Genomic DNA, 12,916 nt, shown 5'->3' on the forward strand with positions numbered 1-12,916 from the left:
TATATATAATAGGGTACCAGTATGGAAGTCACTTACAATGCAGTGTCACACTTAACACAGTGCAAAACGAAAAGTAGTTTTACAGCCAATAGGCTTTGAATTAAATGTTTCACACATTTAATATAAGTGATATGACAAATACAGTTTGTGTGACCTAGAGCACGAGTTACATTTAAGTTTTATGCCTTGTTCAGTTCAACAAGGTATCAGACGTATACCCTTTACTTACAGTGTGTTCTATAAAGACAACAAATGGTGCAGGACCATCATACTAAAACACTTATTGTGAAAATCAAACACCATAGGATAAGAAGAATGTCATAAAAACACACCATTTGCACCCGATTTAGTTGTGTTGCCAAATGGCTTAAATTTTCTGCTGCAGTTTTATCATTTGGTTGCTGACAATATTCGCTATCGTCTCTTTTAGCTTTACCAATTCGTTGCACTTGGTCTTACAAACATGGAGCTCCAGAGGACACAGACAGAGTGGGAAGACAGTTTCACATTCAAGATGTTCTTGTTCCAGTGTGTCAACTTTTATGCCACACTGTTTTATATTGCCTTCTTCAAAGGACGGTAAGTGCACATTTTGACAATCGGTTTAGTAAGCTCTTTTATTGGAAAGTTTTGATTAAAAGGTCCATGCCAAGTATAAGGAAAAGCATGTTGTGATTAACTGTATTACATTAGTGTTAATAAAAAACATTGTTGTGATACAGTTAAGCATAAATTTTTGAAGATTTCTGTTGTTATTAGTACCACCAGCGTGTACACTGGCGGTACTCATGGTTTTAGTCCCGACCAGTCTCGTCCGGCTCCGTTGGCTCCGCCGGCTCCGCGTACTGGCGCCGGATACAAGTCACCGTTACCGCTTCTCCTCCTAGACCGCAAGGACCCCTGTCCCCATCTCTTGGATTTGGGTCACATATAACCTCAACTTGAACCCCCAGGTTTTTTTGTCTCAGTCGGTGCATTGACCTGGGCGTGACGCTCGTTGAAATGCACCCTTGTCAAAATTTTTGAAAATTCAATGCCAATTATCTACCCTACGGAAGGAATTATGGGAAAATTTTCTACAGACGGCTTTCCAAAAGTCATGTGTGTAGATTTCAAATATGCCCTTAGATTTGACCTTTGACCTTTATTTCAAGGCAAACGGGCCAAAATATTCAAAAAAATGAAATTTTTTACGAAAAAAATATTATTTGCGCTGTTATTCAGACACTACCCAGACATAACCAATAATATTATTGGAAAGTGTTACCCTTTGGGTCATCTTTCACCTCTGTGAATTTGGGGTCAATCGGTGCCTTTTTACGGGAGTAGCGGCCATAAGATACCGAAACTGAAAACTGTCTCTAATTCGGGAACTGTTAATGCCAGCGACCCGTTCTTTTATTGCATTTTGTAGAGCATGTAAAGCCCAACATTGTAGGTGGTCTCCGTTTTTTTGTATTTCATACCATTTTCGTGTTATGCTGTATTAAAAAGTACATTGTGGTGGCACATTATTGTAACTCAGAATAGTAACATTTAGTCCCTTATATCTCCAAAACTGGCACAGATAGGTCAATAGTTATTATTTAAGTTGAATAGGAAGTCATTTACTGGCAATCTGAATGTGACCTTGAAATTGACCTTTGACCTACTTTTCACCATGAACTGAACTTTGCAAATTTTTGTTCCCTTTTATCTCCAAAACTGGCAGAGATAGGTCAATAGTTACTATTAAAGTTGAATAGGAAGTCGTATACTGGCAATCTAAGTGTGACCTTGAAATTGACCTTTGACCTATTTTTCATCATGAATTAAACTGTGCAAATTTTCTTTCCCTTTTATCTCCAAAACTGGCAGAGATAGGTCCATAGTTACTATTGAACTTGAATAGGAAGTAATACACTAGCAATCTGTGACCTTGGAATTGACATTTGACCTACTTTTCACCATAGATTGAAATTTGCAAATTTTTATTCCCTTTTATCTCCAAACTGGCAGAGATAGGTCCATAGTTACTATTGAACTTGAATATGAAGTCATATACTGGCAATTTACTGTGTCCTTAAATTTGACCTTTGACCTACTTTTTACCATGAACTGAACTTTGCAAATTTTTGTTCCCTTTTATCTCCAAAATTGGCAAAGAAATGCCCATAGTTAGTTTTGAATTTGAATAGAAAGTCATTAGAGGCAATTTACTGTGACCTTTAAATTGACCTTTGACCTACTTTTCACCATGAACTGAACTTTGCAAATTTTCGTCCCCCTTTATCTCCAAAACTGACAGAGATAGGTCCATAGTTACTATTGAACTTGAATAGGAAGTAATACACTAGCAATCTGTGACCTTGAAATTGACCTTTGACCTACTTTTTATGATGAACTGCTTTTTCGCATGTTTTCTGGCCTTTAAGTCTGCAAAATTGGCAAAGAAATGCCCATGGTTGCTATTGAACTTGAATAGAAATTCATATACTATGATATTGAAATTGACCTTTCACCTACTTTTTCACCATGAACTGAGCTTTGCATATTTTCTTGCCTCGCATATCTTTAAAACTAGCAGAGATGTACCCATTTTTGCCCCTAGGTTTTCTCTTTTGTCAGCATATATGCACCATTGACAACACATTTCAAGGAAAACCAATAGGCCTTTTGTCTAGAGAATACAGGAGTTATCAAGGGTAGGAAAATGCAAGTCAATTCGAAAATCTGCTTGATTGTACCATTTTTAGTTATATTTTTTTGCATATTTGAGAACTCTTGTTGATTGCATCTTATAGAGCTTGTCAAGCACAAGACTGGTGATGGTGTCCCTTTTTGGAGGGGGGGTCCATACGAATGCGCTTACTCCAGCTGGTGGTACAATATCCGGAGGCGGTATCGCCTCTCTGATCCTCTAGTTGTTTGTAGTTTATAGTTAGATTTTAAAAATGATACTGTTTCACAGGTATTAGTTATAACTTCAAAATGATGTACCAGTAAACAAAATCATTTATGTAACTGATAATTTGACATAGAATGGTAAGTATCTATGACTTAGAGAAACTAGATGCTGTACATTTGCTGACTACATATCGATGCACTTAAAAATGAAAACCAAGAAATGGAAAGTAAGAAAGAGTAATTGAAAGACCATATTAAGAAATGATTTTAATAAAAGCTTCAGCCTTATCTCATGATTAACATCATACTGCAAATCACTGAAGAATCCCTTAGGATTAATAAGGCTTTAAGTCAGGCTTTTAGTAATAATTTAAAAGATTTGTGATTTAAAAATTGCAAATATAACAGAAACGGTATAAATACCACTGCCATTACTTACACAGCTTTGCAGGCAACCTCAATGGTGGAGACAATTATATTTTTGGATTCAGATTGGAAGAGGTACACAGTAATGTTTCCTGTGACCTTTGCTGGAACACTCTTATCTATGCCGTTGTGTTACTTACAGTACTTGGCTTTGGAGTAGAGGATAGATATAATTGGAGATTGTGGTCCTGTCCCCATCTCCTGCTTTTTAATGCCTTTTTTCTCAATATTTTCTTAATAATTGTCATGGAAACTCTGAGCTCACTCCACTTTTGCCATGTGCCAACAAAAATTAGTTTTTGACCAGGGATGAAATGCTTAAAATATTGACAAATTGAAACCACATCTTGATTGGAATGATGATTTTAACATAATTGCATAAATATATTACTGTATTCAAAGACAAAGGAGAGAAAACATTTTTTAGAGTGAGCACAGGAACACTATAAACATTTTTTATCTGCCCATTGACACATAACTTCCTTATAATTATTGTATATTTAGTATGAATTCATGCTGTATCAATATATGCATGGGTTTCTGTCACCACATTTTCCCTATATTATCACATTTTTTCAGAGCCATTAGGATATTCCTCAGTTTCACTGACAACCAGTTACTAAATATGCAGCATACTTATTATATTCTCTACCACTGCTCTAGTTGCACCCTGAATTTCATTGCTTAATATCTGACAACATTCATTTCTGCAGGTTTGTTGGGAGGCCTGGTGATTATGATTACCATTTGCTGGGGTTCCGCCAGGAAGAGGTTATAGTCTTTAACACTTTAACACTAGATATGCTTTGCTTTTGTTATTTTTTATGTTTACCAGTTATAATTATAGTTCCAAATCACACTATGAATGTTAGACCTTTATATGTCAAAAATTTTAATTTCCCTGGAATTTTCCCCTTTTGTCAACGTTGTTAATAGGAGTACCTTGGTGACTAGGGGAATGTGGCAGAAATTAAAGAAATTGAATTTGTTATATTTATTAAGGTCTAACATGCATCATATGCCTTTATTTTAGTAGTAGTAGTATTTAATAGATGTAACAATAGCATAGCAGTAGCAGAATCAGGGTTGCCAATATTATATGTTCCCAATTTGTCTTCATTTATTGTTTATAATGTCAAAACAAAGGAATAACACAAAGATCAAATATTGAAAATGTATTTGTCAACCCTGCTCTTCTTGCACCAAACCTGGGGCCTGTTTCACGAAGCAGTGGTTAGTTAGAATAACTAACCACTGAACTATCTCGCTAACGAGAAAACTTTAGGGGTGTTTCAACAAGCAGTTGTTAACTCATCGCTAAGTTCAGTCGTAAAGTTTGGTTGTTAGTTCTCTCGTTACTCACTGTAGTCTTGAAACAGTTTACCGGAAGTGGAACTCTTGCGTAAACATGTCGCGAAAGCTCTAACTCTCCAATTTCCGGCAGTTGGAAATGCATAAGAACGTCTGCTTTGAGGTCGTCGTAAAGGATCTCCACCACCTTTTTGCGGCTCTTTTTGTCACAGCTAGGCGCAACCTCTCGTAAATTGCATCGATCATCGGGTGTATATTCTAATAGATTCTGCCTATCATGAAAACGTCGTAGTTTACGTTGCCGTCTGGTGGTATGGATAGCAAGAAAGGTCGTCCCCATATTGGATACAAAGACAAACAACAGACAACGGTAACTAAGCAACCTTTCTATTTCATTCATTAAGCATGCGTACGATGAAACTCTAGAGTTAGCGACTGCTCTGACCAGTCACTAAATATCCATAGTAACAACGACACAATAAAGAGCGAGAGAACTAGCGATAGCTTCGTGAAATGGTACTCATAACTAGCAAGAGGCTAACTACTGATCTCTAACTAACTACTGCTTCGTAAAACGGGCCCCTGTAGTTGCAGTATTTAACCTTAGTTTGCTTGTCTCTGTACTGACACAGCAATGCACACCAGCCTAAATATCCGCCTCACTGAATTTGGCAAATGTTTGAGATCTATGCACTCGATAGTGTTACTAATCTATTATTTGATTAAAATTAAGTCTGTTATGGCAAATGATGTTCCAATATTGCAGTGGAAAAAGGTTGTATAAGTTTGATTCTTATTGGCTTTGTGTTGGCATATACAGGCTAAATTCCTTTGAGAAATACCTTTTATAATATTTTATAGATGGGTTATTTGAAAGACTTTTCTTCTCTCCAATCCAGTGAATAACAAGAGAAAGAATGTCATACTTGATGCTAAAAAGGGGGGGGGGGGAGTTGTGCATTTCAAAAAATGTTATGTTCTACCCAAACCTAGCCCCTTTTAACTTGATTTGATTCTCAATTTTTACTCCTTTATTTTAGTGATATGAATCTTTGAACTAACATGCAATATAATATGTAATGGGACATTTGTTACGTTTGTCATAATAAAGTTCTTTGCATTTTTCAATTTCATTCTTTAAAAAGAGCACCAAACTTTGGTGTGAACTTGAATGCCTTTAATTAATGTAAAATACTGTACTTATTTCCATCAGATTTAATGATATTCTTGTTAAGCATAAGCAGTAACCACAATCCAGAAAACAAATGTAACATAGACATTATGTTTAATCATAAGCATGTTTAACACATGAAAATATCTTTTGAAAATATCTTGAGACTGCCTGTGTTTCAGTGTGATCCTGCAGGCTGTTTGATTGAGCTGTGCATTCAGCTCATGATTATCATGGTGGGCAAGCAAGCCTTCAACAACACCAAGGAAATTATTATACCGTAAGTTGAACGTCCCGCAGAGCACTTGCATCCTGTGTCTAAGGCTGCGTCACATGCAAAATTGATCCTCAGACTAACAGGTCTGTGGATCAAATATGGCTGACCCTCTTGAAAGTTTACTGCGGAATCCCCACAAGGAATCTATTCAGTGTTTATTTGGGGAATATGTGGGAAGCTTACAAGTAGGTCGGCTATATATTATATTATAGTGGATCTGTTAGTCTGCAGATCAACTTGTTCTGAATGCTTCCTAACATAGTACCACCTAACACAATCATATTTAAGAAAATGTCACACCTAACACACTATCATTTTAAATATCTTTACAGAGAAATGTTTTTCAATAACAAAAAGTTAATGAAATGAGAAAGTTTTATACTCTTACACTATGTAAAATCAGTCATTGAAACAAATTAAAAATCTTTTTTCAAGTCTCAAGATATCTTGATATTTATGTTGAGGTATTTGGAATTTTAGGAAGATCATGAACTTCTGCCGCGCCCGGAATTCTAAGAAGATAGAGGAGACAAATCTCTACACAAGATGGGAGCAGGACTTTGATCTTGGCACCATGCCACCTCTTGGACTCTTTGATGAATATTTGGAAATGGGTATGACTTTTTAAAACCAAAGACGACAAATAAAGTTTCAGTGATTCACTACACCCAGTGTCTATTGTCAGTTTCAGATAAGTATGAAACAATGGATATTACTGCATTGAAGATATACAAATCATTTCCATCTTTATAGAGTCAAATAACTTTGGTCAACGTATTATAATATCATAGTTGAATCATAACTTTTTTCTCTTATTATAGTCCTACAATACGGTTTTGTCACCTTGTTTGTGGCTGCGTTTCCACTGGCACCTCTGTTTGCTTTGATCAACAATGTTATTGAGATACGACTGGATGCTTACAAGTTTGTCACACAGTGGAGAAGACCTTTGGCAGACAGGGCGCAAGATATAGGTAATGTTTTTTTTTTCTGAAAATGTAGACCTTTTAACTGTGCAAGTGATGGTATTGAACGTAATTTTGATTCAGAGGGGACCTTTTCTCATCCAATATGGTGGGTCCGATTGTACCTCCAAAACCCACCCTACCTATGGGACCTGATTTGCTTGATTTAAAATGATATAAATATTACATTTATTATTAAATTAATCTGCTTAATAGTTATTATGTTCATCATTCCAGGCATTTGGTGGGGAATCCTGAACACTTTAAGTATGCTCTCGGTGCTCACTAATGTAAGTACATCTAACAGTGTTACAACAACCATGCCACCATCACTTATCATGTTAACACCTTTTTAAACCACACCCATAACACTTCTGCTGATACTCAATTGTTTATTTTTAACTGAGTATGAAACAAACATTTTATGTGCTGCTTTGTATGTAAAATTACTTGTATTTTTTACTTATAAAAAGTCATCTGCTGTCCTTATTATTTACAAGTACATTGAACTTAGGAAAGAATAAAAACTTTTAAGTGCAGTTTTGTATTTAAACCAATTTGAAATTCTGCATAACATTTTTTAACCTATGAAATATCTCTTTTATATTTCAGGCCTTCATTATTGGTTTCACATCAGAGTTTGTTCCAAAGCAGCTATATCTGTTTACACAAAGTACCACTGGGGATCTGACTGGATACACAAACTTCTCCTTATCTTCATTTGATGTCAAAGATTTCCAGAATAAAAGTATCCCCAACGATCCTAAAATAGATGTTTTTGGAAATGTTACTAGCTGCATGTAAGTAGTCTAGATTTTGTTATAATGTAATCACTCATATATTTCATGCACAGACACAATAGGATTCATGCTATCAAGATCTTTGACAGAGATTGACTGAAAAACACTGTTGTAACACAAAAACAGTCACTGTTTAGTTTCAAACTTATATATTATGTAACTGTTTAAATGTTCTCTCATTAATGTGTTTTTTGGAGAAGAACCCCCCCCCAAAAAAAAAAAAAAAACAATTCTCTAAGTAGAGTCCATTTTCAAAAATTTGCTTCATTAATGACAAGTAGACTCTTTTAATTTGAAAAATCAACAACAGTATTATATCTTGTATTTGTAACCAAATGTTCCCCTAAGGTCACATTACTCTGTCTGCATGATAGTTAATGTACTCAACATAGTATACATACTCTATTAATTTTGTAATTTTTAAAGGTACCGAGATTTCCGTGAGGACCACGCACCTTACAACCCCACTCTCACATACTGGCATGTCTTAGCTGCCAGGCTAGCCTTTGTATTGGTCTTTGAGGTAAACAATTGTTTTACTGTTTTTCAAATATGTTGAGTCAGTGTTGTGAAAATTTATAGAATAACAATTTCAGAGTGCTTTAAATTTTTGGAACTTCGAGATTTAGGTGACAGAAGATCTATGTTAAAAAAATCCATGAACCAATTTTATGGTGCTTTTAAAGCCTTTAATGCCATTTCCAATACCAAGTGCACCTCATCTCTTTATTCAGAATACTATATCAAAACATGTTTCCTGGATCTTTGTGGAAATTAAGTCATTTCAAACATTTACTGTTACTAAGTGGACTACTATTGATTTTTTTGTGAACTGAAGTTGGCCAACTTTTAGTCTAAAATTTCAGACCAATTTAGGGTCTGTGACAGTTTTGTTAACCATGTTTTCACACAGTCTGAATAAACATCCAATTTAATCACAGCACAGGGGTTATACTGTAACTATATCAGCTTTGTTTCTTATCTTCCAGCATGTTGTATTCTTACTTCGCTTCATTGTTGCCTTCATCATCCCTGATGTACCAGGTTTCATCAAGATCCAGATGCTGAGAGAGAATTACTTAGCCAAGGAAGCTCTTTACACGGCAGAACTAGAGAAATCTAAAAACGAAAGAGAGAAGCAAGATTAATACCTCTGTATTCAGAATTTCAGTGTTAACAAGAAATGATTTTTGCACTTTTTTAGATAAAGGATGAATAATTGAGGGTTGTTATACAGGAAAAGTAAAGAGTCTAGATATGTGTATGTATATATCTCATTGTCTTTGTGTACAGTTATGTATCAGGGGCTATTTTTTACAAAGGAGAAGACTTGATCTTTCTGTCATATGTTTACTACAGTTGTTAAAGGTTCACAATATGCTCAGGAGATATGCTTTGTTGACTGTATTCTTGATAAGCTGAGAAATTGATTTACATTTTTATAACAAAATTGTATCTGTTACTTTGCAGATACTGGTCTGTGAATTCTATATTGTTGATAAATGTATGCCACTTTCACCAATTACGGTAAATCTATTAATTTTAAAGTTTTTAATGTTTTATGAAGAGCAGATTTAGATAATACCAGCATTAAATGCAAAGGCAATCAGTTTGAATATTTGAGCAAGCAACAATAAGGGATTTGGTTTTCAATTCCACATAAGATATTTGTCCGTATTGGACAAATTATGCCATTGTTTGTTTCAAGAAAAAATAATTGGTTAATTGTTTTGAGAATGAATATATTGGTTCTGATAAAGTCGGTTACATTTTTGTGCAGATGATCTATGTTGTCTGCTTATTACAAGATTCTGTTCTGGCAGTTCTGAGGCCTGTTTCACAAAGAAAAACTCAGTTTTGAGGTTAAGCTTAGACTGCTAAACTGGACATTTGAAATTATAAGTGTATACATGTAGTTGTGATATTGAAGTGGCTATCATCACCACTCAAGAGTTAAAATCATCACTAAGACAATCACAATATGCTCTGTGGGCTTGGTAAAAAACCAACAAAACAAGGTATGCGTAGTCTTTTTAGATCAGCTTAGCTATTTATTCACACATAAATCTTTGCTTTGACAAATTTTCAACTTCAGTCATTTTGTGAAACAGGCCTCTGGTTTCATACTTAGATATATACAGTGTACATAATCAGTACTTGAAAATTTGTTTACATTTTCAATTTTGTAAGTTTATTTTTTATCTGTTGATTCTGTATCAATTGTAGAGTGCATTTTATTGGATTTAAACAGATATCATGGTAGGATATCACAGACTCATTCAGTCTGAAAATGTTTGTACAGAAGGTGTGAAATACACTGATTTTTGCCGGAGCATGGTTCTTTCAGCTGTTCTGGAATATTTACAACAGTTAACCTATTTTCTTTGAAATTTTTCTCTAAAATATCTCCCTGATCACACATAAAGGTAGTCATTTTCATTATTTCAAATTATTGCAGCACCATACAGTTTAGATTAAAGAAGGAGATAGCTATATATTTTTTCTATCAAATTGTACTATCTGGTGATCAGTATCAAGCTTGGATTCACAAATTATGTCAAATGTATCTATGTCTTTGTTATTCTAGTCGTGAAATAAGCACTGTTAAAATTTAAAACACTGACAGAATGTGTGTAAACAGTTGTCTTTAGAATAAGTGAATCCAGAGCAAAAATTCTAAATGCTTGACTAGAATTGTTTTCATTTTGCGAAATTTGCAATTGTCTGCACCGCAGGCCGTGTTCACAGTCATGACAGAGCTTTGCTCATCTCCCTTTCAATATACTAGGACGTGTACCGGGTATGTGGGTAGATTTAATTCACCTCTCAGTAGGTGATTGTTGTTTTCTATAATGGGTTTAGCTTCTTTTATACGTGTTTCTTGTGTTGCATGCACTTAACGCCGAAACCGTATTCTCAGAGTAACAGTACAAATATAATTATTTTCCTTCTCCTTGGGTCATTTTCCAAGTGTAATATTTGACCATTAGCTCATGTAAAGAAAACGGCTACTACTACTACCAGATTTTTGAAAACGTATTTTTATTACGTTAATAGGATTCTTTATAAATAAAAGAGCATTTGTAGAACGGTAACCTGTTTCTGTTGTTAGGTACTTACATTTACTTCCCGCCAAAGATTCATTTGCTTCACTAGTGACAATTTAGCAACTGTCAAGCAATTAACTTTTCGTTAAATTTTTATTTCAAATTGATCCGAAACGTGTCTGATATCATAATGTGTAATAATTATTTACTGAACATTTTCATACGAATGATTTCAACATGGTATAAATAAATCATAAAGCCAAATGATCAGATGGATGGACGGATAATTTATTCCAGCTTGAATACTGGCAGATACTGGTAGTACAAAATACAAGTTATAAACACACTAAAAGTACGATTATATAAATAAGAATATCACATCGTCGCTGAAGAATATTTGCAAGCATTTACGCTGTAAAGGCTGTAAAGCATTCATTTCTGCTAAATTTATGAAATAATTACAAAATACACTTGTCTATATACATAAGTGAAATATGTCCCTTTATCCATGAGAACACAAACAAATTAAAATGCCTTGAATAATATTTATATATATACTTTGATAGCCAAAAAATAACTAAAAGAAGCACAGCACACCAACATGATACATCTTTAAAATAACCTTATTATTTTGGTGATTGTACGTCGCATGTTGGAAACCGCAAACCAAAGTCAGAAGTTTTCTGAATTTTAAAGATACATTAAACAAGATACATGATTTCAAGTCTATTGAGCCTGAGTGACATCCGTGATTATGTCTCTTGTAAGGTAATCCAAGTGTACATTAAGTTCCTTCAGGGTAACGGAATGTCGTCAAAATCACTGAGATCCTCACTATCTGCTGCAGTATCATATTCCGCATATGAGGAAGTGCTGTTTGACAAGAAAGTCTCTTCTGGTGACAATAATTGTTTATTTTCGTTGCCGAACTGACAGTATTGATACCTGTAGATATGATAAATCGTCGTCGATGAGGAGGGTCTGTAGAATCCTGACGTGCCACCAGAACAAAACGTGGACTCGCGACTTTGGAATATGTCGCTTGATGTGTCAAGTCCAGAATCGCATAAGGTGCTACGCTGACGCTCTCGGCATGACGGCGGCACGTCCTCGTGAACCATTTCGCTTCTACTCAGCTGTCCAAGGAATGTTGTTTGAGTTGATTTGTTAAATCTAGGGCTCAGCGAACATTTGGTGGGCACAGGGATGGATGTTTTCTGGGCCGATCCTGGTCTGGGTTTTCGTCCCAAGGACAAGGCGCTTAAACGACTTTCGTTCTTTGTCCACAAACCACTTTCAGATTCACTGGACGTCGTCTCAGGTAGGCCTACTTTATCTGTGAAATCGCACTCCTGAACAAGCAGCATTGGAGAGGGTCTGGTCTGCTCTCTCTGAGAAGGATGCGTGGTGCTGTTAGCACTCGTCACCCGACCAGTACCAAAATGACTTTTGTCCAACAAACCACTTTCAGAGTGACATTTTAAGGTGTCTCGCTGACGCTCTTGGCATGACGGCAGCACGTCCTTGTGAATTACTTCACTCCCATTCGGCTGATCAAAGAACAATCTTCGGCTGGTTCTTTCAGCTAATTTTTCTGATTTGTTGGTATTAGGATCCAGCGAACATTTGATGGGCCGAGGGAGGGATGTTTCTTTGATTTTATGGATCGATCCTGGTGTGAATGTTCGCCCCAAAGACAAAGCGCTAAAACGACTTTCGCTCGGTATCCACAAACCACTTGTAGATTCACTGGACGTCTCAGGTACATTGTCTGTGAAATCGCACTCCTCAACAACCAGCGCTGCAGGGGGTCTGGTCGTTTCTCTTTGTGAAGGACGAGTGGTGATGCTTGTCACTCGGTTAGAACTGCAAACGACGCCCATTCCGTTTTAAACATATGATGAATAATTTGTCGCACCGACGATGACAAGTAAAGAACCTTCCAAAATTCTTTATTAACTCTTGTAAGAGTTTCCCAAACTTTTTTTATCATATTGGGAATTTTCTAAAAGTAGCAAACAAATGTTGGAATT

At 35.6% G+C, this 12,916-nt stretch overlaps 1 protein-coding gene across 11 annotated transcripts in view; it reads left to right on the top strand.

Annotated features, from left to right (window-relative positions):
- Positions 1–10,931, top strand: part of LOC106178187 (anoctamin-4) — a 34,078-nt gene extending 23,147 nt beyond the window's left edge. For 10 of the 11 annotated variants that reach the window (XM_087000654.1, XM_087000669.1, XM_087000705.1 and 7 more), the window contains 9 exons: positions 431–579; positions 4,026–4,083; positions 5,977–6,074; positions 6,552–6,685; positions 6,893–7,045; positions 7,274–7,326; positions 7,649–7,836; positions 8,263–8,359; positions 8,826–10,931. In XM_087000654.1, the coding sequence (XP_086856780.1) occupies positions 431–579; positions 4,026–4,083; positions 5,977–6,074; positions 6,552–6,685; positions 6,893–7,045; positions 7,274–7,326; positions 7,649–7,836; positions 8,263–8,359; positions 8,826–8,984 (1,089 nt within the window). In that variant the 3' untranslated portion in view covers positions 8,985–10,931. Of the gene's footprint in view, positions 1–430; positions 580–3,329; positions 3,388–4,025; positions 4,084–5,976; positions 6,075–6,551; positions 6,686–6,892; positions 7,046–7,273; positions 7,327–7,648; positions 7,837–8,262; positions 8,360–8,825 lie in introns of all 11 variants that reach the window. The other variant, XM_087000648.1, reaches the window with a different exon arrangement.
- Positions 10,932–12,916: the final 1,985 nt, after the last annotated feature.

This window comes from Lingula anatina, chromosome 1 (genome assembly GCF_051362555.1).
Source record: "Lingula anatina isolate TDL-2025a chromosome 1, LinAna3.0, whole genome shotgun sequence".
Taxonomy (NCBI): Eukaryota; Metazoa; Brachiopoda; class Lingulata; order Lingulida; family Lingulidae; genus Lingula; species Lingula anatina.